At 42.1% G+C, this 27,420-nt stretch overlaps 1 protein-coding gene across 1 annotated transcript; it reads left to right on the top strand.

The window, feature by feature from the left end:
* Positions 1-8,293: 8,293 nt before the first annotated feature.
* On the top strand, positions 8,294-11,120 carry APOLD1 (apolipoprotein L domain containing 1). Its single transcript, XM_081589271.1, has 2 exons — positions 8,294-8,325; positions 10,051-11,120. Exons 1-2 carry the CDS (start codon positions 8,323-8,325, stop codon positions 10,792-10,794), a joined length of 747 nt encoding a protein of 248 aa, XP_081445397.1. The 5' UTR covers positions 8,294-8,322; the 3' UTR covers positions 10,795-11,120.
* The last annotated feature ends 16,300 nt before the right edge of the window (positions 11,121-27,420 follow it).

The following is a 27,420-nucleotide window of genomic DNA, read 5'->3' as shown; positions in this document are numbered from 1 at the left end:
GTTTGGAAAAAGGTACCAATAACTCATGTTTGTACCCAAATTCCTAGGTCTCAAAAGGACTCAGTGTTCATTTTCTAATTTAATCAAGAAAACTTTGTAAAGTCTCAGAGAGGTTCAGTGATTTGCCTAACACCACACAGGAAATGCAGACTCAGGATTCAAGCCCCACGTTATCACTGTATACACAGAGGTCTACCTTATAGAATCTGTTTTCCCTATTTTTCAAAGGTGGTTTAACTTTTTTTTTTTAGCATAGAAAAACCTGAATGAGGCTTGAAACTTCTAATCTAATTCTGAGAATATAAAGAAATACTATGTTGTAAAAACAAACCCAGGAAATTAACACGTGATACAGTACTATTGACTAAAATACAGATTTTGTTCAAATTTCAAAAAAAAAAATGAGTGGATTGTACTGACATCAATTCTGGTGATATTCTATTATAGTTTTGCAAGGTTTTACCATTAAGGGTAATTGAAGAAACAGTGAATTTCTCTGTGTTCTTCCTTACATGTGAATGTATATTTTTCTCAAAATAAAAATTTTAACTTAAGAAAGAAAGTAAAGGCAGAAATGTTTTTTTAATATTATAATAATATTTTATTTATTTATTTGGCTGTGCCAAGTCTTATTTGGAGCACATGGGATCTTTTGTTGCAGCATATGGGATCTAGTTCCCTGACCGGGCATCAAACCTGGGCCTCCTGCATTGGGAGCATGGAGTCTTAGCCACTGGACCACCAGGGAAGTCCTAGAAATAATTTTTAAAGTGCTAAATTTTTAGGGGGAAAAGTAGACTACAAAAAGTTACTTTCTTATCTAATTCAAAGGCAAATAAAGTTGAAAACCCTCTTTAGTAACCATTTTTTTTTTTTGTATTTTATTTTTTAATTATTTATTTATTTGTCTGTGCCGGGTCTTTACTGCAGCACGTGGGATCTTTAGTTGAGGCACGTGGGATCTAGTTCCCTGACCAGGGATTGAACCTGGGCCCCTCTGCATCGGGAGCGCAGAGTCTTAGCCACTGGACCACAGGGAAGTCCCCCATTTATTTTTTAAAAAGCAAATAACTAGAACAAAAACAATCAACTTTCAGAGTATAGGAACATATACCCTTGCTTCACTGTAACGTCCGATGTGAAATGACTGAATTCTTCTTATTAAAAATAGGCTTTAAACAAAGTTAAAAAAGGAGACCAATATCTAACATTCTCTTGCCTCTAAGACAAATGCTAAAAATGAAACTATTCAAATATCTGAGACTTGAGGGAGCCTTGAAGATTTCTGATGCCTCTCTACATATAGAACAAGCAGGTGTTAGGATCCAGGTTGCAATGATTGTTATGTACGCCTGAGAACTTCGGAGAAAATGACTAAGCCTGGGAAAGGAAGAGACCAAGGTAATAGTTTGCCCGTGTCCCGGGAGATAAGAGAACCTTTATGGTTAACAAAGGGATGTATACTCAGCTGTAGTCTTTGTGGCACCAGAGGAAAAGGCATGTGGTAAAGAAGTTATACTATAATAGAGCCTGTGGGGCCAATGCTTCTATATGAATGATGTAATGTATGTTTCACCCACATGATCCCAGGTGTTCTGTACAAGTGTGCACACCTGTGAAGGAGGAAGTGGAACAAACTTAAATTGTCTTCAGTTGATCACATTAGCGAGGCTACAGCAGTTGAAGAGCTCCCATTGTCAGATTTGTCCAGAAGAACAAGCAAGTAAAATTTTCCAGGAAAACATGATTATGATAGATTCTCCCTTTAAAAATAAAAATGCTACTATGAAGCAATAATTTTCAAAATTATATTATCTTGAATTTATAAAGGTAAATTGATGAGTAAAATAGAATAGAATTTCTGGAAGTAGATGTAAACAACAATAACAGATCAAGAAAAGAAAAAGAGCAATAACTCATCTATAGAAAAGCATGTTACTATTTTAAAAGGGATTAATCTGGACAAAAATTAGCTTAACTCTCATCGTGAAAGTGTTAGTCTCTCAGTCATGTTCAACTCTTTGCAACCCCATGAACTGCATAGCTTGTCAGGTTCCTCTGTCCATGGAATTCTCCAGGCAAGAATACTGGAGTAGGTTGCCATTCCCTTCTCCGGGGGATCTTCCCAACCTAGGGATCAAATCCTGGGTCTCTTGCATTGCAGGCAGATTCTTTACTGTCTGAGTCACCAGGGAAGCCCCAGCTCCCACCATGCACTGTAACAAATTCCACTTTCAGCGGCTGTGAAGCTGGGGAGATCCTGGCCACAAGACAGATGTCAGATCTCATTGTATTCCCAGCCTTTCAATCCTCCTCCGAAACCCGTCAATAAAATAGTTTGATCCCCCCCAAATAAATAAATTTCAGGTGACTTGCCTCTTGTGTATCCCTTCAGCCTATCCCTGGACACCTGCAGCTTCCCACTTTATGCTCAGCAATGGGTAACTGCCTAAAGCATCCTAAACGCTGTACCACACCTTTATTCATTCTATTCCCCTAGCTTGCCCTCCTCTGCCTCCTAATTTTTGTCCAAATAACCACTTCTATTCAACTCTCAAGTTTCAGCTCAATAGCAGTGCTTCTAGAAAGCCATACTTAGTGCTTTGTAGCACTCTACTTCCTTGGTGCACACACCTCTGGCACTTTCCACATAGAATTGAAATTATCTGTTCTATATTTTTCTCTCCAGTGGATTGTCTTCATTCTGGATGGCAGACATGGTATCTTACTCAGATTTTTATTCTCAGAATCTAGCATGGTGTCTGACACACATAGGTATCTGATACATGTTTGTGGAGCTGAAACAAACCAAACAAATTAAGTAATCTTTGAGTAGTCTCATAGCCTGCAGCTGGGATTCTTACAAAGCTCATTGCATTGTATCAATAAATTGGTTCTTTTGGAAAGCAATACAACAACATGCAACAAAAACCATGAAAATGTTCATCCTCTTTCACTAGGTATTTTCCTGTTTGTGAATACTCCCCAAAGAAATGATCCCAAGGGGTAAAATTTACACAGATGTTCCCGGTAACTCTAGTTAAAATAGTGAAAAAAATTGGAGGCAATCCAAGTGTCTAATAGGGAAATGACTAAGCAAACAATGGGATTATAACAGAGCTATTAAAAATGACAGAGGTGAGGACTATGTCAATATGGAGAAGTGAGTATCTGCAGGAACGTTAAGTGGAGAAAAGAACACAGGCCAGTGTTTAAACACGAATGGTTAAGGATGTGTGTGTACATTAATGATCAGAGGCTAATCTGGAGAAACTGAAAATGGCTGGAGTTCAAAAACTTTCTTTCCTGTGCAGTTCCATAAGTTTCTGGCATTAATAGTTTAGATCTCATGCAACATAGATATCTTTTTTTTAATTAAAAAAAATTAAAAAGATTTCTTGGCTGTGTTGGAGAAGACTCTTGAGAATCCCTTGGACTGCAAGAAGATCCAACCAGTCCATCCTAAAGGAGATCAGTCCTGGGTGTTCATTGGAAGGACTGATGTTGAAGCTGAAACTCCAATACTTTGGCCACCTCATGCGAAGAGTTGACTCATTGGAAAAGACCCTAATGCTGGGAAGGATTGAGGGCAGGAGGAGAAGGGGACGACAGAGGATGAGATGGCTGGATGGCATCACCGACTCGATGGGCATGGGTTTGGGTAGACTCTGGGAGTTGGTGATGGACAGGGAGGCCTGGCGTGCTGCGTGAGATTCATGGGGTCGCAAAGAGTCGGACACAACTGAGCAACTGAACTGAACTGAACTGAGGTCTTAATTGCTGCACTCAGGATCTTCATTATGTCAAACAGGATCTTTCAGTATCTTTCGTTGCTCACACAGACTCTCTAGTTGTGGCATGGCTTAGTTGCTCTGAGGCACGTGGAATCTTGGTTCCTCGACCAGGGATTGAACCTGTGTCCCCTGCATTGCAAGACGGATTCTTTACCACTGGGCCACTAGGGAAGTTCCTAACATAGATATGTTGAAAGTCTTTGCAAAATAAGGGCTCTAAATGTCCTACCAGGTTGTAATTTAATGCTAAATTCTCATCAAATTATTATGAAAATAACGACGCTTCTTTGAGAGAACAAAATACTTTAAATTCAGCAAGTAATCTGAGTCTAATTATGTGCTATAGCACTTACATGCTCATGAAATTTACAATAAAAAAACATGGGCAAAGATCCTCAGGCAGTGGTGGTATTATTTTAACTTACTTTTGTTTAGTTAGATGACTGTACACATTAGGACCTAGTACAAAGGAAAGTCTGAAAAACCTTTGGCCTAAATCTCACATTCACAAATTGTCTCAGTTTTATACTTTTGATATTGTCGCCAAAAAGGGTTCTGTGCACAGTCACTGAGATACACCAAGAAAGGCTAAAAGAAAAAAGTCATCACTGGGGACTTCTCTGATGGTCCAGGGGTAAGAATCCATGTTTCCAATGCAGGGGGCCCGGATTAGATCCCTGGTCAGGTAACTAGGTCCTGCATGCCACAGTGAAGATTGAAGATCCCTTGAGTTGCAACTAAGACTCAGCACAGCCAAATAAATAAATATTAAATTTTTTAAAAAATTGTATTTTTAATTGGAGGATAATTGCTTATAATATTGTGTTTGTTTCTGCCATACACCAACATGAATCAACCACAGGATACACACGTCCCCTCCCTCTTGAACTTCCCACCCCATCCCACCCCTCTAGGTTGTCACAGAGCACCAAGTGTGAGCTCCCTAAACTTGTGTCACACTGCCAATGTAATGCACTATTTTATAAATCAGTGATTATCTTGTGAATAGAGAAATAGTGACATTGTAAGATCTGTCATATGGCAATTAAAAGAAATAAACCACACATTTTTTTATATCTCATTTAAAAATTTCTTCTTTTTATTTATTTCATTTTGATTGAAGTATAGCTGATTTACAGAGTTATGTTCATTTCTGCTGTAGCCACATGGATGGACTGTCATACTGAGTGAAATAAGATAGAGAAATATCATAGATACTGTTTGTATGAGGAATCTAAAAAAAGGGTACAAATGAACTTATTTACAAAAACAGAAATAGAGTCACAGATGTAGAAAACAAATTTATGGTTACCAAGAGGGGAAAGTAGGGGGTATAAATTGGGAGACTGGGACTAACATATACACACTGCTGCTGCTGCTGCTGCTAAGTTGCTTCAGTCGTGTCCGACTCTGTGCAACTCCGTAGACGGCAGCCCACCAGGCTCCGTCGTGCCTGGGATTCTCCAGGCAAGAATACGAGTGGGTTGCCATTTCCCTCTCCAGTGCATGAAAGGGAAAAGTGAAAGTGAAGTCGCTCAGTCGTATCTGACTCTTAGCGACCGCATGGACTGCAGCCCACCAGGCTCCTCCGTCCATGGGATTCTCCAGGCAAGAGTACTGGAGTGGGATGCCATTGTATATACACACTACTATATATAAAATAGATAACTAATAAGGGCCTACTCTATAGCACAGGAAACTCTACTCAATACTCTGTAAAGCCCTATAAGGAAAGAATCTAAAAAAGAGTGGATACATGTATATGCATAACTGATTTACTTTCCTGTACAGCAGAAACAAACACAACATTATAAATCAACTAGATTCCAATAAAAATTAATTTTAAAAATTTCTGCTGTACAGCAAAGTGATTCAGTTATACATATACTGGATTGGCCAAAAAGTTCATTTGAGTTTTTCTGTAAGATATTATGGAAAAACTTGAATGAACTTTTTGAGACAGCCCTATATACACATTCTTTTAAAAAATATTGTTTCATTTTGGTTTCTCATAGTATACTGAATATAATTTTCTGTGCTATACAGTAGGACCTTCTTGTTTACAAAATTTCTTCTTGAAAAGAAAATTCACTGAGACCCTTAAAAAAAATGGAGGTGGCCCAGACCTTTCTAGAACTCTGGGAGGCCCAGAACATAGTTATTACTTTATTTTTAAAATGCGATCATTTTAGCTAGGGGCCCCAGACTAATGAGTTAATAACTTAACTGCATAAACACCTGACTCATAAACTGCTATCTACTAGTCATACTGTTTCTGCTGCCATGTAACCAGTGGTCAGAGAATTCACAGCTTCTACAGCAGTGGTTCACAGCCCTGGTTGCACGTTTAATCTGAAGGTCAGTCACCATTTTCAGTGTAACGTGTTGGGGGTGATGGGTTACAAGTGCCCAGAAAACAGTTTAGAAAAGAAGTTTGAGGATGCAGTCCCCAAGATGTTGGGGGAACTGCCTCAATAATACTTTTGATCAAAATACCTTCAATTATTCCTCAAATTTCTTATTGTGCTTAAATATATGAAAGTAAATAAATACTGAGTCAAAGCATTATGTTCATGTGTCCATTTTTAGAAATGATGTGAAGTACCAGAGTTTTATAGATGATAAAGCTAAAACAAACCCAAACTGTCAAATGAATGAATTCTTTTTGTTCCATTTAAAAAAAAACAAACCCAAAGAAAATGTATTTATAACACAGAGAAAAACAAATTCTTGGATATTGGCTGAGGTCAGTACTGCCCATTCTCCTGGACCTTCTCCTCTTCATCCTACTTCTGTACTATGATTACTGATGCTCTGAAGATGATGATCCTCTCTGTATCCTAGCAACATTCACCCATTCATGAAATAAAGATTTATTTGTGTTCACCTAAACCCCAAACACGGGCTTCCCTGGTGGCTCAGTGGTAAAGAATCTGCCTGCCGATGCAGGAGATGCGGGTTCAATCCCTGGGTCAGGAAGATCCCCTGGGAAAGGAAATGGCAACCCACTCCAGTATTTTTGCCTGAGAATCCAATGGACAGAGGAGCCTGGCAGGCTACAGATACCACTCAGTGACTAAACAACAACAAAACCCCAAACACAAGAAAATGTCCAGGGAAGCCGGAAGAGCAAATGAGAATTGAAGAATCAAGTACACTGTCTCACTCTCTACCTACTCTACCACCGCCAGACTCCTCTGGCCCCCCACTCCCCCTCACCGCCGGACTGCCTGCCCAATTCACCCTGCTTTACATTCCATTTGGAATGACTATGTCTATGGGTTCAGTGGAAGACATTTTCCCACCTCTTACCTCAAAAGCACAGGCAGGCATTGAAGGTGTCTGACTGAGGGTTATGTTTATCCTTTGAGGAGCTGTAACCAGAATTTTTGGACATGGTCAAATTCAGAAAAAGCAAGTTCAAAAGAGCCATGATTGTGAGTAGCAAAAAACTGGGTTGTGTTCCTCAATACAATGTCTACTTATAAAGGTGGGGGCTTGTGTTCAAGAAAGATATGGTTGCTAAGGCTTTCCAAATGAACCAGAGAGTTGAGACAATAATTACTATCTGGGAACCTGTGGTAGGAGTCTTCCTGGCTGAACAGCCAACACCTATCTGAATGTCCCAGAAAGCATCCACAGATGCTATCCTTGTTTTCCTCTCCTGAATGATCCAGAATATTGCCCTTCAGCTGGTGCTTCACTCCGTGGGGGTAGAATGCACTCATATAACTATTGCCTGGGCTACAGTGGTTGCTTCCCATGAAAACCCAGGAAACAGAATCCCCGCTGCTGTTGAAAGTGTATAATTAGCTCCTCGTGCAGCCTGACCCCACTGATTTTTCTGACGCATTTGGCCCGAGGTGTGCCCTTTCTGAGACCTCCAAGAGCTTCTCTGCAGCTGGAGATGCTCAAAACTGCACGCAGCACTTCCTGTGGGCGTGACTTTGCATTCTGAAGGCTGCGCGCCTACTGAATCCCGTGTTTCAAATGCTCAGAATCACGATGCTTTTTTTAAAAATACGGGAGTGGACTCTGAGTGGCTCCATCAGACATAAGAGAGTCTCTTCCCTTTTTCTTTTTAAAAAGTGACTGTGTACTGGTGGCCTCCCAAGAAACACTATAATTGGTCAGCCTGGGGTGCCTTTGATGGCCTCTCAGATAACGTCACGAGCTATTTTCAGGAAAGGGAAGGCAGAGTATGCCCCCCGCCCCGGCCCCCCGCCCGGACAATGACAGCACTTGTTTCAAGTTGGGGAAGAGCCTGTGGTTCTTTTCCTGCGTTTGGGGGGAAAGCGAACACACAATGTTCATTTCCTAAATACGGGATGTGCTGCGAGGCTGGCGGGTCATTTTCCACCATGTCATATCCTTCTGGATGAAGGCAGCAGGGGCCAGGACAGGAAATGGCAAATTCTCAGAATAAGACAAGGCTTTCCCAGGGCCGTCATTGGCTCTCTGGAACTATAAAGCTTGCTCATCCAGAAACAGCCTCAGATTCTTCTTTCCTGGAGATAGCCAGAAGTGAATGGTAAGTGGGGAGACCAGAGGGATGCTATCTGAAAAAATAGCCACTGGACTGGTAATACTGGGGTTGTATCCTTGGTTGGTTATATATTTTGAGTAACTTTGCCTCGTTTTGCTCAGAGGTGTCTTTATCTGGCAATTTGTCAGTGGTGGGTGCAATTATGAAGGCATGCTAATAAAATTAAGATCTAGGAGTCAAGAGACCAAGATTCTACACTGGGCTCTGTGAAGTATCAGCTGTAGGTAGAATTTGTCTGTGTTTCAATTTCCTCACCTTCCACATGAGAATAATGATTGCTGCCCTGATATCTCACAGTAGTGAAATGTTGGATTTCTATAGCTTCTTTGCCACTTTTGAGAAGTTCCTAATAATGAGGAGTACAATGGCTATGAGGGGAGAAATCTTTGGCAACTAGAAAGGATGTACTTTTACTCAGGATGTACAGTTTTCTCTGTTAGTCATCTTCAGTTGGCTTCCATTCAGCTCAGTATAGGTAGCCCTCAGTGAGCTGTTCAACAAAAATTGTGGTCCCTTTTAAAATTCTGTTCAATCGTTACTCATTTTTAAAGGGAGCTTTCATCATAAAGGGACATACTGGTGCTAGTGTAATTTAGTTTTAATTAAGCATGTATCAAAGAGTGAGATTTCTGAAGACCTGATGAGCTCTAGTTAGAGAAATAGCACAAGCCTAAGAAATCTTAGGCTTGATTCTAAGATAAGAGCTGGGAAAAATAACAAGCAGAAGAGTTGCTTCAGGTGAGCATCTAACTTAGAAAAATTAGTTTGTGACATTTGATAGATGCTTTTTGGGTTTTTGGTGATTTGTCTTTTTCACTCATCAGACGGGGAAAAACTGTATTGCAAAACTCTTAAGATCTTAGTCTTCTTGTAAGGAAAGGGCTTTGTAAAGGGGTACAACCTACTGCTTGCCACATGTCATCTTTCTGAGATGAGGGCTCAGTATTCCGTGCCTGTTCAATCCAGTGCGGCTCTTTCTGATCCCCTGGATTGTAGCCTGCCAGGCTCCTCCATCCATGGAATTCTCCAGGCAAGAATACTGGAGTGGGTAGCCGTTTCCTTCTCCAGGAGATCTTTCCCACCCAGGGATTGAACTTGAATCTCTTGCATTGGCAGGCTGATTCTTTACCACTTAGCCACCTGGGAAGACCTTCAATATTGCAGTAGACTTCTAATATTAATAGCTGCTGCTGCTAAGTCGCTTCAGTCGTGTCTGACTCTGTGTGACCCCATAGTCACACCAGGCTCCTCTGTCCCTGGGATTCTCCAGGCAAGAATATTGGAGTAGGTTGCCATTTCCTTCTCCAATGCATGCATGCATGCTAAGTCACTTCAGTCGTGTCCGACTCTGTGTGACCCTATGGACAGCAGCCCACCAGGCTCCTCTGTCCACAGGATTCTCTAGGCAAGAATACTGGAGTGGGTTGCCATTTCCTTCTCCAAATATTAACAGCACCACTCCCTTATTTAACAGATTTAAAAAAAAAAAAAATCAATCCTTGGGATTCCCGGGGAGAAAAATGAACAAGAGCATTATTCCTGTTGGCTTACTCGGATTTAAGGTCCTGGGAAGTGGAGGACTTGTCCCAAATGACTGAACGGGTCTTTGAGAACCTGACACATGACTCACTGGAAAATGACCCGTTTCCCCTTGGGTGGCCGTAGCTGTTGTGCTCGACTTCGGGCTAACCGCGTGTCTCGTCCCCGCAGGACATGGAGAGGCCGGCGGCCCGGGAGCTGCAGGGCGCGGATGCTCTGCGACGCTTCCAGGGGCTGCTGCTGGACCGTCGCGGCCGGCTGCACGGCCAGCTACTGCGTCTGCGCGAGGTGGCTCGGCGCCTAGAGCGCCTACGCCGGCGCTCCCTGGCGGCCAACGTGGCCGGCAGCTCGCTGAGCGCGGCGGGCGCTGTGGCCGCCATCGTGGGACTCTCGCTCAGCCCCGTCACCCTGGGGGTCTCGCTGCTGGCGTCGGCCGTGGGGCTGGGGGTAGCCACCGCCGGCGGGGCCGTCACCATCACGTCCGACCTCTCCCTGATCTTCTGCAACTCCCGGGAGCTGCGGCGCGTGCAGGAGATCGCGGCCACCTGCCAGGACCAGATGCGCGAGATGCTGAGCTGCCTCGACTTCTTCTGCCGCGGGCAGGGCGGCGGAGACCGCCAGCTGCTGCAGTGCGGGAGGAACGCCTGCATCGCGCTGTACAACTCGGTATACTTCATCGTCTTCTTTGGCTCCCGCGGCTTCCTCGTCCCCAGGCGGGTCGAGGGGGCCACCAGGGTTAGCCAGGCCGTGCTAAAGGCCAAGGTTCAGAAACTGGCCGAGAGCCTGGAGTCCTGCACCCGGGCTCTGGACCAGCTCAGCGAGCATCTGGAGTTCAGAGTCCAGCTCTACACGAAGAGCAGCCGCGGCCACGACCTCAAGATCTCGGCTGACCGGCCCACGGGGCAGTTTTTCTGAGAACATCTTTTCCCGTCTGATGACTGAAGCCAGAAAACCATCCCCATGGGATGCTCTATATTTGTATCTCCCTCAGGAAAACACCAAGTTGGGCTAGGAGCTGAATGCAAAGGATAAGAAAAACTATTCGAGGATGGGAGGTGGGGGGGGTGTCCTCCCAACTGTTCTATTCCCATCACTGTGACATCCTTCCAGGGCCTGAGTGCTAGGGACTTTTACCTGCCTGATCCTGGTGGAATATATGACCTGAAAACTATTTTATCTTTTATCATAACCGTACAGTCTTCACACCCTTGGGCACTCCTGATTTAAAGTTGTTGCAACGTGCCTTTCCCTGCCTCGGTGGATGATTTGAGCCGAGGCTGGAGAGGGGTGCAGACACCCCCACCCTCTGGGTCCTCTCCGAGCCCCACTAGGCTTTGAGGTCGTCAAAAACACCTGTGAGAAGAGACACTAGCTTTAAAACCTCTCTGGCAGAGTTTCTGAGTACCAAGAACTCCAGAATCCAGAGCAATCAGACCCTCTCTGAACTGTGTAGGAGGGTTTGGGACCCAAGGGAGGCACCTCCCGCTCATATGCGCCCCCTCCTTTCTCAGCGTGCCCTACTCACATATCCAACCTGGGGGTGGAGTGGACCTTTCTAGGTGACTTCATAGCCAGACCCCCAAGGTGCTCTGAGAGGGGAAATCCACTAAACTGTCACCTAAGTCCCGCCGCCTTGGGTAAGAAACTGAAGGAAGAGGAAATGGTTAACTGCTTCATATACTGACTTCATACTGTAGACAAGGGAGCAATGGCTTTTGAGTTAGTCCTGGATTTATTCTGTGTGAAACTTGGCTTCCTAGTCTGTAAAATGGATGCAAAACCTCACCTTGTTGGGAAGTATTGAGTAAGATAAAGCCAAGCACAGTGTCTGGGTGGTAAAGAGTGGTCTCTGGGCTTGTAGCATCACCTGGGAACTTGTTAGAAAGGCCAGTTCTTGGACTCAGCTCTAGACATAGGGAGTCAGCAACACAGGTGGGGCTCAGCAAGCTGTGTTTAAACAAGCCCTTGGGGGTAATTTGATGCCTGCTGAAGTTTGAACACCATTGCAGTGGGTGTTAGTTTGTAATCCTCTGATGAGCGTTCTCTAAGTCTATAGCCTCTCTAGGGGCTGCTCCGTCTTAGCGTCATTCACAGACGGTCAAGGACACACTGTGTCCCAGAAGTAAAAGAAAGAATGTGCGTGGGAGCTGTTGTGTCAATGCTTCCTGGAGCAATTTCCCACCAGGTGAACTAAGGGATGTAACAGAATCAGCCCGTTAGAGGGCAGTGTTGCCTGCTCATTGTAGAAATTGGTACAGAAAGGAATGTGAATTTAATGGAAATTGACCTTTATTATACCTTCTCTAAAAACCCCCAGACCATGTTTTTTTATTATTATTATTTATTTTAAGTTTATTATTTAATTACTGTTTATTATTAACATTTAATTTTATTTAACCACAACATTAGAAAATAATAGAAATAGCAAGTTTCTGAATGGGAGACCACTGAGATTCTTTTCAGGAGATTAAGTTGAGTTTGCCTTTCTAAGGTGGGCCATAAGCTAAACAGTATTGTGTTCCTTGAATAAGTCTCCTTCAGAGGGAAATTTTTTCCCTAGTGTTTTGAATGATCCTTTTAAGTAAATGAAGGTAATTCTTTTTTTCTCTTGGATTTTTTTTTTTTGGTTGTTGTTCTTTTTATAAGCAAATGAGGGAAGTTCTGAATAAAGAGACCAGGAGCTGAATTTAAGCCTCATAAATGGAGGCTTGACTTGTCAATATAGAAATGATGCGAGCATATCTATCCTGAAGGTAACTTGCCAACAGATAACACTTGACCTGAAAGGCCCTCCCTATTTAGTTCAGGGGAAAGAAAACCCAAGTAGAGGCATATGAAGGAAACACTGGGAAGCCTGATGTCCTGCGAAGTTGGGTCTTAGGAGCGACAAAGTAGCTTGTGTTATGATGGTGATGTGTTATATTTTCACTTTGGGACCTGTAAGAAATCTGTAAGCTGTCTCTAAGAAAATACTTCCAATTTCTTCATTTCTATTGCTATCACTGTATTGCTGAAAAATATGTTGAAAAGTCTTTGGGATCACACACATACCCAAGCTAGGTCAAATTATGTAATTATCTAATGTGATTTAAATTTACCCAGTTGACCCCCATGGTTCCCAATGATGGCAGTGTGTCTGAGGAAGTGTAATTTCAGTGCTGGGGAGAGGAGTTGGCGTTTCTATATTTTTATTTTTCCTAAAATCGCAATTGATCTGTATCCTGATTTATTTTGAAGTTGGTACCTTTTTTAATAAAAAAATAGTGTCAAATTTCTTAGGTTACCTTGCACAGATGCTAGCATTTTAGATCACCAGAATGTACTTCACATGGTTATATTATGTTCTGAAGGTACAATCACTGCCTAACCCCATCGTATATTAAAGCTTAAGTTTGAATTATTCTTCCAAATGCCTGAGCTGTCCCTTAGAAATAAACCGGGCACTTCTGGAAGCAGCAGCAACAGAGACCATTTCATATTATTAGGGTATTTTGACTGTACCAGTGTCTTAAGCTCCTGAAATTATTATTTTAGTGGCTCACTGTACATCTAAGGAAGGGTGTCTACTTTGGAACAGTACTTTGCACATTATAGGAGCATAGTAAATGTATTTGAATAATTTAATGAACTGTTTATCTATATTAATAGAAGTTTGTTTTGATAGTGAAAGATCATTCATCCTCTTTTGTGTCTGTTATAGAGATGGAAGCCTCTACCAGGATTTAAGTCAAGTTTAGTTAAATGGATCCTAGAGACAAGTATTTTATTTATTTCTTTTGTGGGAATGTGAATAAGGCTTTTTCCTTAAGGCCATCGTTCTATAAACAAACAGACTGAAATGGTATGTTGTAAAGGGAAGGAGAGAAAGGGGTATTTAGATTACAAGTGTACTTCAGAACAATATCCGAGTTGGAAAAATAAACACATTCATATTGAAGGTTTAAGTGCTTCTGTTGGTTTCCAGGGTTTACAATCACTTGGATTGTTTTCTTTCACAAGAAAGGAGTTTCTGCATATTAAGGATTCAATAAAACTACATTCTACTCTATTAAAAAAAAATAATCCTTAACAGACATTCTGATCCTAATCATTTTGATGTGTTTTTCCTCTGGTGCCTGTCATTTCCAATGTGGCAAATGTCGGTGTCCAAAGTATTTACTGGGAGGAAAAAGAGAAGAGTGATGTAGAAGCCACCCTAGATCAGATATGTCAAGCAATTTGTCAACTTGATATATTTCTCAGTCGATACCTTGCTATGAAACGAAAGTAGAAGGAATGGAGACACTGAGATAAAGATATTGTGCAGAGAGAAATGGGGATATATTTAAATTCAGCAGTTTTTAACCTCCTCATTTTTTTCCCCACTGTAGCAAAATCAGCCCTCTCCCTTTATTGAAATAAATTGCCCATTTCTCTAACTTTCTTTTCAAAAAAATTTGTTATGATTCTTAATCTTTTAATTTTATTGAAGTAGAGTTGATTTACTCAAACTTCTTGATCTTCCTCTAATTAGTTACCCAGTCTCATGTTTGCCTGTGTATAAATTAGTAACTTTGAGAAAAGGTAGATGTTTAATCATTTTTACTTAGAATATTCAGCATCAAACTGTATAAATCAATTTTTAAAGATTAATCAACTCATATACAGGAATTCTCTTATCTAAAAAGACTTCCAGCAGTTTCAGATCTTCGAACATAACTACAACCTGAGAAGTAATTGAAAAGAATGCTTGTTGTTCAGTCTCCCAGTCGTGTCTGACTCTTTGAGACCCCATGGACTGCAGCATGACAGGCCTCCCTGCCCCTCACCACCTCCCGAAGTTTGCCCAAGTTCATGTCCATTGCATCAGTGATGCCATCCAGCCATCTCATCCTCTGACACCCTCTTCCCCCTTCTGCCCTCAATCTTTCCCAGCATCAGGGATTTTTCCAATGAGTCATCTATTCACATCAGATGACCAAAGTACTGGAGCTTCAGCATCAGTCCTTCCAGTGAATATTCAGGGTTGATTTCCATTAAGATTGACTGGTTTGATCTCCTTGCTATCCAAGGGACTCGTAGGTGTTTTCTCCAGCACCACAGGTAGAAGGCATTAATTCTTTGGCACTCTGCTTTCTTTACAGTCCAGCTCTCTCAGCCACATCAGGCTTCAGAAAACCCAAACACTAGAGAGGAGTAGAGAGGGAGGACAAGAGACAGCCTCTACATTAGGATGGCAAAACTTTTCCAGAAGTCTCCAGTGGTCTTCACCTGGCAAGTCACTAATCTTAATTGTGCAAAGCAGGCTGGGAAATGTACTTTTAGCTAAGAACTAACTGTTCCCCAAATACCTAGGTTTCTGTTTGTAATTAACAAAAAGGAGGATGGACATTGGGTGGAGAGGCCAACTGTCCAAACAAAGAGCCTATAGTGGTTGCTGCTGTCTGTTGAAAATTACTGCTGGAGGTAATCTCATTATCTGAGTGCCAACCTGAAGCCCCACCTTGGAAACATCCTGGGTCCGGATGTTGCACTGTTAATGACTGCAACCAAAAAAAAAAAAAAAGGCTGTGTTGGCAGGTTGGATCCTGGCTGTTTGCAAAGTCCAGCCATAAGCTTGGATTCTATCTTTGCTGAAGCATATGGTATTCCTGTCATAACAAGTATCCTTTTAGTTAACTGCAATAAATCTTTCCTTGTTGAGTTGACAGGGGGTTGGGATGTTGTTACTTTTTGCTCCGGGCAAACTCCTAAGTGGGAAAGTAAACACTGCTGTGGTCTGGACTAGGACAAAGAGTGAGTCCTAAAATCTGGAAATAATCCCTTAGCAAACAACAAATTGGTAGGAGAGGGAGAAATGTGCTGATGAAGCCCTCAGGGTGCAGGAATGAATATTAGGGACCTTCAGCATCCTCAGACTCTGATTGGCATTAGCACCAGTTGGTGGAGAGCAGGCCCTGCGACGTGGTCCTGCCTGCACAGGTAAAGCTTGTCCATATGAAGCTTACCGGCAGAGTGATGTTTACTCCCATTTATAGTAATGTTTCCAATGTAACCCCACGGGGTGGGAGTGCAGGCAGGTCTGCAACCTGATTTTCCCCAGAACTTTAGCAGTGAGTCATGGCCAAGGTTTCTGCCTCCCAAGTGCACAGAGCACCCATAACAGGACTTGTGACAGCATTTGTGGGGATCCAGTTGCTAAATTAACCAAAACAGTTGTAATTGGGAGAAACTTTCGGTGTAAACCGAATTGGAGACAGGTACTGATATCTAAAATCTTTCTTTTAGGCCCCAGATTTCTTTTCCCAGTTTCCCTGGTTGACATGAGGACATTCAGTAAAACTGACGTTGTTACTTGGCTTCCCAGGTGGCGCTAGTGGTAAAGGACCACCTGCCAATGTAGGAGACATGAGACGGGAGTTCGATCCCTGGGTCGGGAAGATCCCCTGGAGGAGGGCATGGCAACCCGCTCCAGTATTCTTGCCTGGAGAATCCCATGGACAGAGGAGCCTGGCAGGCTACAGTCATGGGATTGCAAGGAGTCAGCACAAATGAAGCGACTGAGCATGCGTGCACAAAAGACCTTATTATAAAATTGAACTTATTTACAAAACAGAAACAAACTTACAGATACTGAAAACAAGCTTACTGTTACTAAAGGGGAAACGTGGTGGAGGGTGGGGGCGGTGGTGGTGGGGAACGGATAAATCAGGAGCTTGAGATGAACATACACTACAGTATATAAGATAGATAACCAACAAGGACCTGCTGTAGAGCACAGGAAACTCGACTCAGTGTTCTGAGATAACCTATATGAGAAAAGAATCTAGGAAAGAATGAATATATGTACCTGTATAACTGAATCACTTTGCTGTACACTTGAAACTAATACCACATTGTAAATCAACTATACTCCAATAAAATAAAAATAAAAAAACTGCACTGTCAAAATTTCACTAAAGGACAATACTTTCCTAAATGCTTAAGTAAATGACATTTAGATAACAAAGTTATAAAATAAATGTGGATTTTTGAAAAAATAATCTTAGTTAAAATTTGTGGAAAACTTACTAGGTAGTGTCCTAAGTACAATTTGATGTGGATTATCACATTTATAAAAATCTTTTGAGGTAGGCACTATAATTACTCCATATTATTAGATAAAGAAAAGAAAGAACTGGGAGGCTGTACAACTAGCAAAGGCTGCCCCAGGATTTGAATCCTGGAAGCCTGACTCCAGGGTTATAGTCTTAGTTCTTCTGAGACTAAGTTTATTCCTAATATAAAATAAAAACTCACAGGAGTGACAATATTAGTTACAAGTCTGGTAGGTTCATTCATTTAGAAAATATTTACTGAGTATTCACCTTGTATCTCCCGCTGTCATTTGTGAGCAATACAGACAGGATTCTAGATTTTATGGCCCCGACAATTTGGGTGGGGTATACTCTGGTTTTTCCAGTAGTCATGTATGGATGTGAGAGTTGGACTATAAAGGAAGCTGAGTGCCGAAGAATTCTTGCTTTTGAATTGTGGTGTTGGAGGATACTCTTGAGAGTCCCTTGGACTGCAAGGAGACCCAACCAGTCAATCCTAAAGGAAATCAGTCCTGAATATTCATTGGGAGGGCTGATGCTGATGCTGAAACTCCAACACTTCGTCCACCTGATGCAAAGAACTGACTCATTTGAAAAGGCCCTGATGCTGGGAAAGATTGAAGGCTGGAGGAGAAGGGGAGGACAGAGGATGAGATGGTTGGATGGGATCACCAACTCGATGGACATGAGTTTGAGTAAGCTCTGGGAGTTGGTGATGGACAGGGAGGCCTGGTGTGCTGCAGTCCATGGGGTTGCAAAGAGTTGGACACGACTGAGTGACTGAAATGACTGATACCCTGATGATGCCAGTAGGTTAATCAATAAGAAATTAGGGGAATTCCCCAGTGGTCCAGTGGTTAAGACTCCAAGCTCTCACTGCAGAGGGCCTGGGTTCAATTCCTGGTTAGGAAACTAAGATTCCACAAGCCTCATGGTTTGGCAAATAATAAATAAATAAACAACCATGGGATTCTCCAGGCAAGAATACTGGAGTGGGTTGCCAGTCTCTACTTCAGGGGGTCTTCCCTACCCAGGGATCAAACCTGCATCTCCAGCATTGCAGGCAGATTCTTTACTGTCTGAGCCACCAGGAAAACCCCAAATAAATAATAAAATATATTTAAATAGAAATTAGAACGTAGTTTTTCAAATGGCTAGTATTTGCTAAAAGCAACATGGGCGCAATTTGAAAATGATGAAACTTCAGCTCTGATTGCAAAAATTTGTGCATAGGTATTTTGTAACCCTGCCCCATATATCCAAAACATGGCAAGATTCTTGTGAATACCACACCTGAAATAAAAAGATGTGATTAATAAGAGCATTTTGCTAGCTACTGATATGCTGAGACAAAAGGTATGGGCAGAGACCACACAGACATGAACAAAGGAATTACTGGTTCAATAGACCTTTCCAGATCCTGCATAAAGACCTCTGAAAATGAAACTTCTTGTGGTCATTCCATCGAAACTATCACTGAACCTGCTTGTCAGTTTTCTTCCTGATAGGGGTGTGTACTCAAGTTCTGTATGGAGGCTATGGACTAAAAGTGCTAGACACTTGTGGGTGAGTAGACAAGTGTGTGCAGGAATAAGATTCTAATAGTAATAAAATTACTCAAAATAATAATGCTTTGTCTTCGAATGATTTGTTTTTAACACAGTTCTCTGAGATTTTGCATGGAGAACACTATTGTTGGATTTTCACTCTTTTTTTTTCCAACAACCATGTATTATTAATTTTCAAGATATCAAGGAAGGCATTTCTGTTGGTTTTTCTGTTACTCAAAGGACCTTTCTCTGATGTTTGAGAACCTCAGGCAATTCACATTCTACCATCATCTAGTTATCACTGGAGGGAATTCCCTGATGGTCCAGCGGTTAGGACTCCATGCTTCCACTGCCATGGCCCAAGTTTGACCCCTGGTCAGGGAACCAAGATCCTGCAAGCTACATGGCATGGCCAAAAAAGAAAGAAAAGTACTGGAGCAGGACTGGGCTTGAAGTCTTGGGAAAATCTGAAGCAGATATCTTAAGATTGATGCGGCCATAGAGAAAATTTTATTAACTTTTTAAATTTTATTTATTTATTTTATTTTTACCAGTGCTGGGTCACTGTTGCTGCATGGGCTTTCTCTAGTTGCATTGAACAGAGGCTACTCTTCTTGGCAATGTGTCAGCTTCTCATTGCGATAGCTTCTCTTGTTGTGGAACATGGGCTTCAGTAGTTGCAGCACGTGGCCTCAGTAGTTGTGGCTCTGGTTCTCTAGAGCACAGGCTCAATAGTTGTGGAACACGGACTTTGTTGCTCCAAGGCATGTGGGATCTTCTGGAATCAGGGATCAAACCCATGTCGCCTGCATTGGCAGGCAGATTCTTTACCACTGAGCCACCAGGGAAGCCCTCCTAACCTTTTAAACTACAATTTAATTTATATTTAAGACTTTCTTCCCCTAAGAAGAATTTTAGAGTATATTGAATGTTTTAGGTGGCATTGTAAAAATGTGAAATAGTATAAGAAAATGACTTTATCTTTCATTTGTTTCAGATTTATTTATATTTTATGAAAAGATTCCCCTTCTTTTTAACAGACAGTAAAGAAAAAAGAAAAACATGTAGATGCTCAAATAATAGGACTTTTACTTTTTCTAACTTTTCTGTAGTTTCGACATTGTTGACTACTTAGTTCTTAGAAGGCTCTGAATACACACCCCAAAGATGAGTTCCTGTGATGTTTGTTTCATTTTAACAGTGGGTTATGAAAGGTAATGTTGTGAAGAGCTAAGATGAACTTAATCCTGTGGTTTTAATGGAAAAAATAATGAAGTAGTTTATGGACTTTACAAAAAGGGCCAGATCTAGAAGTCCGAGGGTGGCATTGGCGGGGGCGGGGGCGAGGCTTGGGAGGGAGAGGAAGGTAGAAAGCAGAGGGTGAGCAGCAATGATAAGCAGGATGGGGGCAGTGACTAAGGGAACATCCTCCATGAAACTACAGGTTTTCTGGCTTTGAGTGACCAGGAGGGAAGAATCAGATCACCACACACCAACCAACCAGTTTGCAGGACCTTCGATGGTGAGAAACAGAAGCAGGAAGGAAAGATAGTTGAAATTGATGTCTTACTTTCATAGGCTCTTAAACTTGTGTGGTTGGCATAAAAAAAAGAATGCATGCCCACCCTTAGGTCAGCACTATTCTGCAGCTGAATCATAAATCTGTGGTGCTGACAATGAACTTCCTGACCTCCAATAGCCTTCCTCCCCTGGGAGGCCTCCTTTTAAAGGCATGTTATCCGAAAAGGAGAAGACTTTAAAGTGACCCGGGGTACCCTGTCCCTCCTCTCCAGTATGACCAGTTCTGTAAGCTTTGTTAAGTTACTGATCCACATTTACCTCTCAGAACAGGACCGGGGGACATTCGTGTGCAAGAGCTGCCAAGAGAGGTTTTACCTTTCTACCATCAGATTGAACCTTGTCACTACACTTGGAAACCTGTTTTTCTGTCTGCACCAGGGATAAGCAATCTTGGCCCAGGGTGATAACCTGCTCCAGAAGTTCAATTTAGTTTATGATATCCTTTACACACAAGCCTATGGCCTTTGCATATCACAGTGGCTGCTTCATCTGTCTTTCCTCATACCCTTGCATACACACTACAGACACATGGATATTCCTTCATTCAACAAAATAGTTATTGAGGAAATATTTGCCAACTATTTGCTAAGTTTATTTCTAGGCACTGAGCCTAGCATGCATGTGTGCTCAGTCGATAAGTTGTGTCCAACTCTTTGCAACCCCATGGACTGTAGCCCACCAGGCTCCTCTGTCCATGGAATTTTCCAGGCAAGAATACTGGAGTAGGTTGCCATTTCCTTCTCCAACTGAGCATAGAGTAGTGAACAAGAACAGTCAAATGTCTTGACTTTGTATTCTAGTGATGATAGGGAGCACAGACATAAAGAAAATGAATGTCTGGTTTCTGAGATGGTATGTATTTGTTTGCGACTGCTGCTGTAACAAGTTGTTGCAAGCTTAGCAGCTTAAAATAACACAAACTGATTTTCTTACAGGCAGAAGTCCAATGTGGGTCTCACTGGGCTAACATAAAGCAGCTGACAGGGCTACGATTCTATCCGGAGGATCTCAGAGAGGATTCGTTTTCTTGCCTTTTCTACCTTCTAGAGGCTGCTGCATTCTTTGGTTTGTGACCCTCTTCCACCCTCTCCAATGCCTGAAATGATAAACTGAATCTTTCCCTACTGTGCCACTCTGACCTTCTGCCTTTCTTCCACTTTTAGGGCCCTTTGATTACATAAAAACCTCAACCAACCAACCAACCAAAAAACCCCCCCAAAATACATCCTCTCAATGAGAAGAAAGGTAGGGCATGTTATCAGATGGGTGTGGTTACTTGTATTGGAAAACTTGAAGTTTCCTTCATTTTCCCATGAAATAGGAAGTAAAATCACGGAAGTGACAGTGGAGGAGGAGCACTGGACAGTTGAGAGGACGTTCAGGAGAGAGAGGGCGAGAGTGGGCTGAGGAAATGCCCTGGGCTTGCCAGGCAACATGAAAGGCCGCTTACAGAGGGGCGGTATGGGGCAGGTGTTTTAATGATGTATCATTAGGGAAGCACAGTTCCTTCCCTCAGCAGATTGGCTACTCAGGGTTCTTACATTCAAAGAGTAGAAGCTCTTTCAACTAGTTAAGCAGAAAGGAAATTTATTAACTGATGTTTAGCCTTTATGTATTTCTTGTTAATTTATTAAGCATAATGAAGAAGAATCTCCAAGAAACTGAAGGTCAAGTTTGGGGGCCATGCAGCCAGGAACAACGCCCAAACCTGGAGATCAGCAAGCCAGCAGAAACTCCACTGCTACTGTCACTAAGCGAGGATGCCTTGGAGTGCATGTCCCTCACACACTCTGGGCACCAGACCCTTTGCCACGGCTGCCCCCTCAAGCTGAACACTTACGCCAATGCCAGGATCCACTTCTTTGTATTGCTCTGGAGAAGTGTGTCTGCTTGGTAGAGACACTTAGGTGCAAGGGTGGGTGGGAGAATGAATTTCTGGTTTCTACTTAAGGAGAAGGGCTTGAACTGGGAGAACTTTGCTCATCGCAGGAAAACCGTTCAAAAGATGTCAGGCTATCACCAAGCATGAGAAATTGTCCAGGATAGCAGTTAACGTTTTATTTTATCTATTTATTTTGAACATTTAGACATCAAACCCTTTTACTTAAATTCAAAGGCTTCCATTGGAAAGTGTGGCTGGAAGCTGCCATGTACTATACTTATTATTTCATTGTGGCAATGGTATCTGGATTGACTTTTTACTTATTTACTTTTGGCTGCACTGGGTCTTCATTGCAGTTCATGGGCTCTTCCTTGCCACACGAGGGCTCTGTAGTTGCAACTTGAGGGAGCTAGAGGACAGGTTTAGTAGTTGCGGTACATGCGGTTAGTTGCCCTGCAGCACGTGGGATCTTCCCCAACCAAGGATTGAACCCGTGCCTCCTGCATTGGTAGGCAATTCTTAACCACTGGATCACCACCAGAGATGTCCCAAGGAATCTCTTGCTGCTGCTGCTGTGAAGTCGCTTTAGTCATGTCCCACTCTGTGCGACCCCATAGACTTCAGCCCAACAGGCTCCTCTGTCCCTGGGATTCTCCAGGCAAGAATAGTGGAGTGGGTTGCCATTTCCTTTTTCAAAGGAATCTCTTAAACACCTCCATTTCTAGCAATTTTCTAAAAACTTGTGTATGCATTTAAAAGAACACTTGTATGAAAGGAATACCAAACAACCAGTAAATCAGGAAATGAGTCAAAGTTGCCTTTCCTTTATCACCCACTCCATAGTAAGAAGTGACCTTGAAACTCTAGCCTTTGTGGTTTGTAAGAATTATAATATTTGAATTTCCTGCTTGTTGTTGACTTCAGGTTAAACCCTCTTTTCCCCAGATTTTATTTACATCTCGGTTTATCTATGACATCATCATTGTAATTCTCAAAAACCTCAGACATCAGGTTTTTTTCAGGTGCTGGACGTGAAAATCTTATCCTGAAGACTTAAGGATGGTAGTGGGCCAAGGGTTTCTGACTAATGTTCTAGGGGCCAAATGACCAGTTAGGCAGAGAAGTTGGCTTTACTGCCACGTTGAGCTGCTCCTGGCCACTGAGGATAGGGTGGAGCCTACCATAGGAGTGGCTGCAGCCTGCCTTGTTAAATGACCACACTCCAAGATCAGTTTCTCCGTTTTTGTTTTTTTTGTGTGTGTGATTCAGAAATTCCCTGTGATTCATCTAATTAGCAAATAAATAAACTCAGGGGATTACTCATGCCAAGCATGCTCACAGAAGACTAATCTACAAACCATTCTCATTTATTGTTTGAACAACAATTTACTGAATGCTTGTTCTGTGCAAGGCGCTGGGAATGGCAGTGACCACCAATGTAGTCACCACTCTCCTAATGTTTAAATCTACTAAGAAAGCAAACAATGATAAAGTTCATTTTCGACAGTGGTGGTAGTGATGGAAAGGCAGGAGAAGTAGAGGGACTCAAGATAAATTTAGGCAGCCGAGTCTACAGCACTTGCTGATGCGAAGGCTGGAGGAAAGGAAGAGGTGAGATGAAGAGATGCAGAGAGAAACAAGTGTGGAGGAGAAAGCCAGATGCTCATGTCTTACCAGATGCTCATGTCTTAATGTTCATTGGAATATGAGAGTGAAAGTGTTAGTCGCTCAGTTGTATCTGACTCTTTGCAAGCCTGTGGACTGTAGCCCACCAGTCTCCTCTGTCCATGGGATTCTCTAGGCAAGAATGTTGCAGAGAAGAAGCCAATCCTGACTGCATATTAGAACTGCTTCTTTGACTTGCTTTTCATTGCTTTTGTTATTATAATCATACAGAACAGCCTGCCTCAGAGAATCCTGCCCCTCTAGTAAACTAAAGTGCCTTTGTTCAGAACACTATCCACAAATAGATGGCAAGGAAGAAATTAGTACATCCCTTGCCTGAGACTTGTCATTCTAGGAGATGTTTGCAAGATTAATGGCCTTTTTACTTTGCTTCCTCATCTCTCCCCATCTCTGATCTATAAAAGAACCTGGCATCCAGACCCCAACAAGATGGCAATTTTGAGGCACCAGGCTGCCATCTTCTCAGTCAGCTGGTTCCCTGATTAAAGTCTCTTCCTTGCCTCAAACTCTGGTCTCTCAGATTCATTGGCCTATCGTATGGTGAGCACATAGAGCTTGGACTCAGTAACAACAATACTGGAGTGGGTAGCCATGCTTTTCTCCAGAAGATCTTCCCAACCCAGGGATCGAACCCAGGTCTCCTGCACTGCAGGCAGATTCTTTACCGTCTGAGCCACCAGGGAAATAAGGCCCTAAAGATTCAGGTCCCCACATATACCTCCAGCATCATCATAAATCACCATATTATAATCTCTATAAGCTTCATTTGATTTTTCTCCACTGCAAAGCTTAGCCTGGAAGATTCTTTCTGCCTGTAAACTACTCTCTATACCCTACACAGCCAGTCAGTGGTGGTCATCTTCCAAATTTCAGTTTAAAAGTCCCTTCTAGGGGGAAAATTTCCTTGCTTCGCAGAGGAAGGCCAGTTCATCCCATCATATATTGCTGTAGCATCTTGCTTTACTCCTTTTAACCATGCATCTCATTTTTGATTCCTTCTTTTGTTTCTGTTTTTCCTGCTTGATTGTGAAGATTTATTTATTTACTTACTTTTGTTATTTAAAACATAGGCTGTCCCCCCCTCACTGGAGCATAAATTTCATGCTTACTTCCAGTTCCTAGTGTGTGGTCCACGGTCTGCCATAGTATTTGAGAATGTTCGTTAAACATAAAGAAAGAAACATACAGATTTTCTATGTTTTAAAAAACTTTTCAAACTATAGGCAAAAAGAAGAAGGAAAGAAATAACCAGGACTAGTTATCTCTTTTTTCTCTAGACACAAATTGGTTAGATAACAAAGTATTTTATATGTCATCTTTTTATTGATTCCATGGAGACTGAAATCTCTCTCTGTCCTCATTAGTACATCATTAGTGTTCTTTCTTCCCTTGGACATACATATCCACAACAGAATTATAGAATTCATAAGTTATGGGGACTTGCCTGATTGCCCAGTGGTTAGAACTCTACGCTTCCACTCCATGGGACACGGGTTTGATCTCTGGCCTGGGAACTAAGATTCTTCAAGATGCCTGGGGCAGCCAAAAAAAAAAAAGAAGAATTCAAAGTTAAAGATAACTTTTTGATAGATTAACTTTTGCATTGCTAGCTTCCTGATGAGTATAGAGCACTGTGTTAGAGGGAGCTTTCTCCAAAATAGACTACAGGATATGTAGCTCCTGGGAAGAGCTTGAGCAGAAACTGATTAAGAACAGATTCTTGTTTGACTCAAAAGCTTGCATTACTTTGGTCCAGGAGCCACCTCTATCCTCACAAGCTCTCACCTCGCAGCAGCCCGTGTCACTGGCCTGCTGAAGGCTTCCCTGCGGTCCTCAGGCCCCTCCCTTATCCACCAGGGGCAGGAGCCACTGTGCCCTGGAGCCCACTATACTTCTAGAGGCCCACATAAAGGTTTCATTTCTTTTAAAATATCAAAGGAAAAAGATAACTTTTAAGTCAAAGAAAATATTTTAATATCTAATATTAACATGTTTATCTTTATGTTAATGCAGCCATAAACTATAGTTTTTAATATATATTTTTGTGTGTGTAGAGGAAGGGGTGCATGAAGGCCTGGAAAACCTTTTGGAGGGAGAGGGATAAATTAGGACTGTGGGATTAACAGATACAGGGGAAGGAGAGGGCGGGATGAACTGAGTAAGTAGCATTGACATATATATACTATCATGTCTAAAACAGACAGCTAGAGGCAAGCTGCTGTATAACACAGGGAACTCAGCCTGGTGCTCTGTGATGACCTGGAGGGGTGGGAAGCAGGTGGGATGGAGATAGAGGTTCAAGAGAGAGGGGATATATATATGTGTGTGTGTGTGTGTGTGTGTGTGTATAATGATGACTGATTCAAGTTGTTGTACGGCAGAAACCAACATACATTGTAAAGCACTTTCCCTCCGATTAAAAAAAAATCATATACACACTGCTATATATAAAACAGGATAAACAACAAGGATCTACTGTATGGCATAGGGAACTAGAGTCAATATCTTGTAATAACCTACAATGGAGAAGAATCTAAAAAAGAATATATATGTACATATATATATATATATATATGCATATAAAACTGAATCACTTTGTTGTATACCTGAAACTAACCCAAGATTGTAAGCCATCTGTACTTCAACAAAAAAATTGAAAGAAAAGAAAAAACCTCTCTGGGGGAAGGGAGGTGGGGTCAGTCACTTTGACCTCTGCTCCTGGAGCCAGTGTATTGTTTCAGGGCTGCTTTGCCCCTCATTTTGAGTGTTTATTTGGATTTCCTCTTTAACATTTCTCATTGTTCTGAAAGTACAGGATATGACATGGTTCAGTTACTAGAATGGACCTCTAATATTTCCATGACCAGAATGTGAATATCCAAACTACTCCAGACTTGGTAGGAATAGTCAAAAGCCCACAGTCCTCTTGATTGGACCAGCCTGTGCTCACCCTGTTGATCTGACATGAACTCTGTCATCAAGGTGGGTGCTGGCACCAGAGGAATTTTGAAAAGAGCCTATGTCTGAATTATCCAAGAACACATAGACATATACGTGCATATGTATGGCTGAATCCCTTAGTTGTCCACCTGAAACTATCACAACATTGTTAATCAGCTATACTCCAATACAAAATAAAAAGTTAAAAAAAACACAAAAAAGAACACATAGAAGAGCTTTTCCCTTGGGTAAAGTGGGCAGAATTTGCTATGATAATAGCAGCTTGTTGGTTTGAATCCATTTCCTTTTAGAGGAGCCCCAGAAAAGACCCTGATGCTGGGAAAGATTGAAAGCAAGAGTAGAAGGAGGCGGAAGACGATGAGATGGTTAGACAGCATCACTGACTCAATGAACATGAGCTTGAGCAAATTCTGGAAGATATTGAAGGACAGGGAAGCCTAGTGTGTTGCAGTTGATGAGGTCGAAAAGAGTCTGACGCAACTTAGCAACTGAACAACAGAGCCCCAGAAATCTTGTGTGATTTCCTTTTTTCGGTTCCCATAACACATTTTAACAAAACCTGGATAACTTTAGACCCTGTATTATATACAGTCCTCTCAATCATTTCCATCTGGGTCCCCTTTCCAGGCTTCTTTGCTCTGTTGTCTCAAACTTTCCAATCCAGTCTTCCACCTTCTCCCAGAACTTTTAATTCCATGCCACTCTCCTACGTGAAATCAGAGCATGAGCCTCCGGGAAGCAAAGTAAATCCTTCTCTCTTTGCTTTTACAGAAAAATCTGTATGGCAGAGGAATTCTCTGCTGGG

Source organism: Giraffa tippelskirchi, chromosome 4 (assembly GCF_054371585.1).
Source record: "Giraffa tippelskirchi isolate mGirTip1 chromosome 4, T2T-mGirTip1v1.2.pri, whole genome shotgun sequence".
NCBI classification, from domain to species: Eukaryota; Metazoa; Chordata; class Mammalia; order Artiodactyla; family Giraffidae; genus Giraffa; species Giraffa tippelskirchi.
Note: the sequence above shows the minus strand (reverse complement) of the source record. Positions and strands in the feature narration are given on the sequence as shown.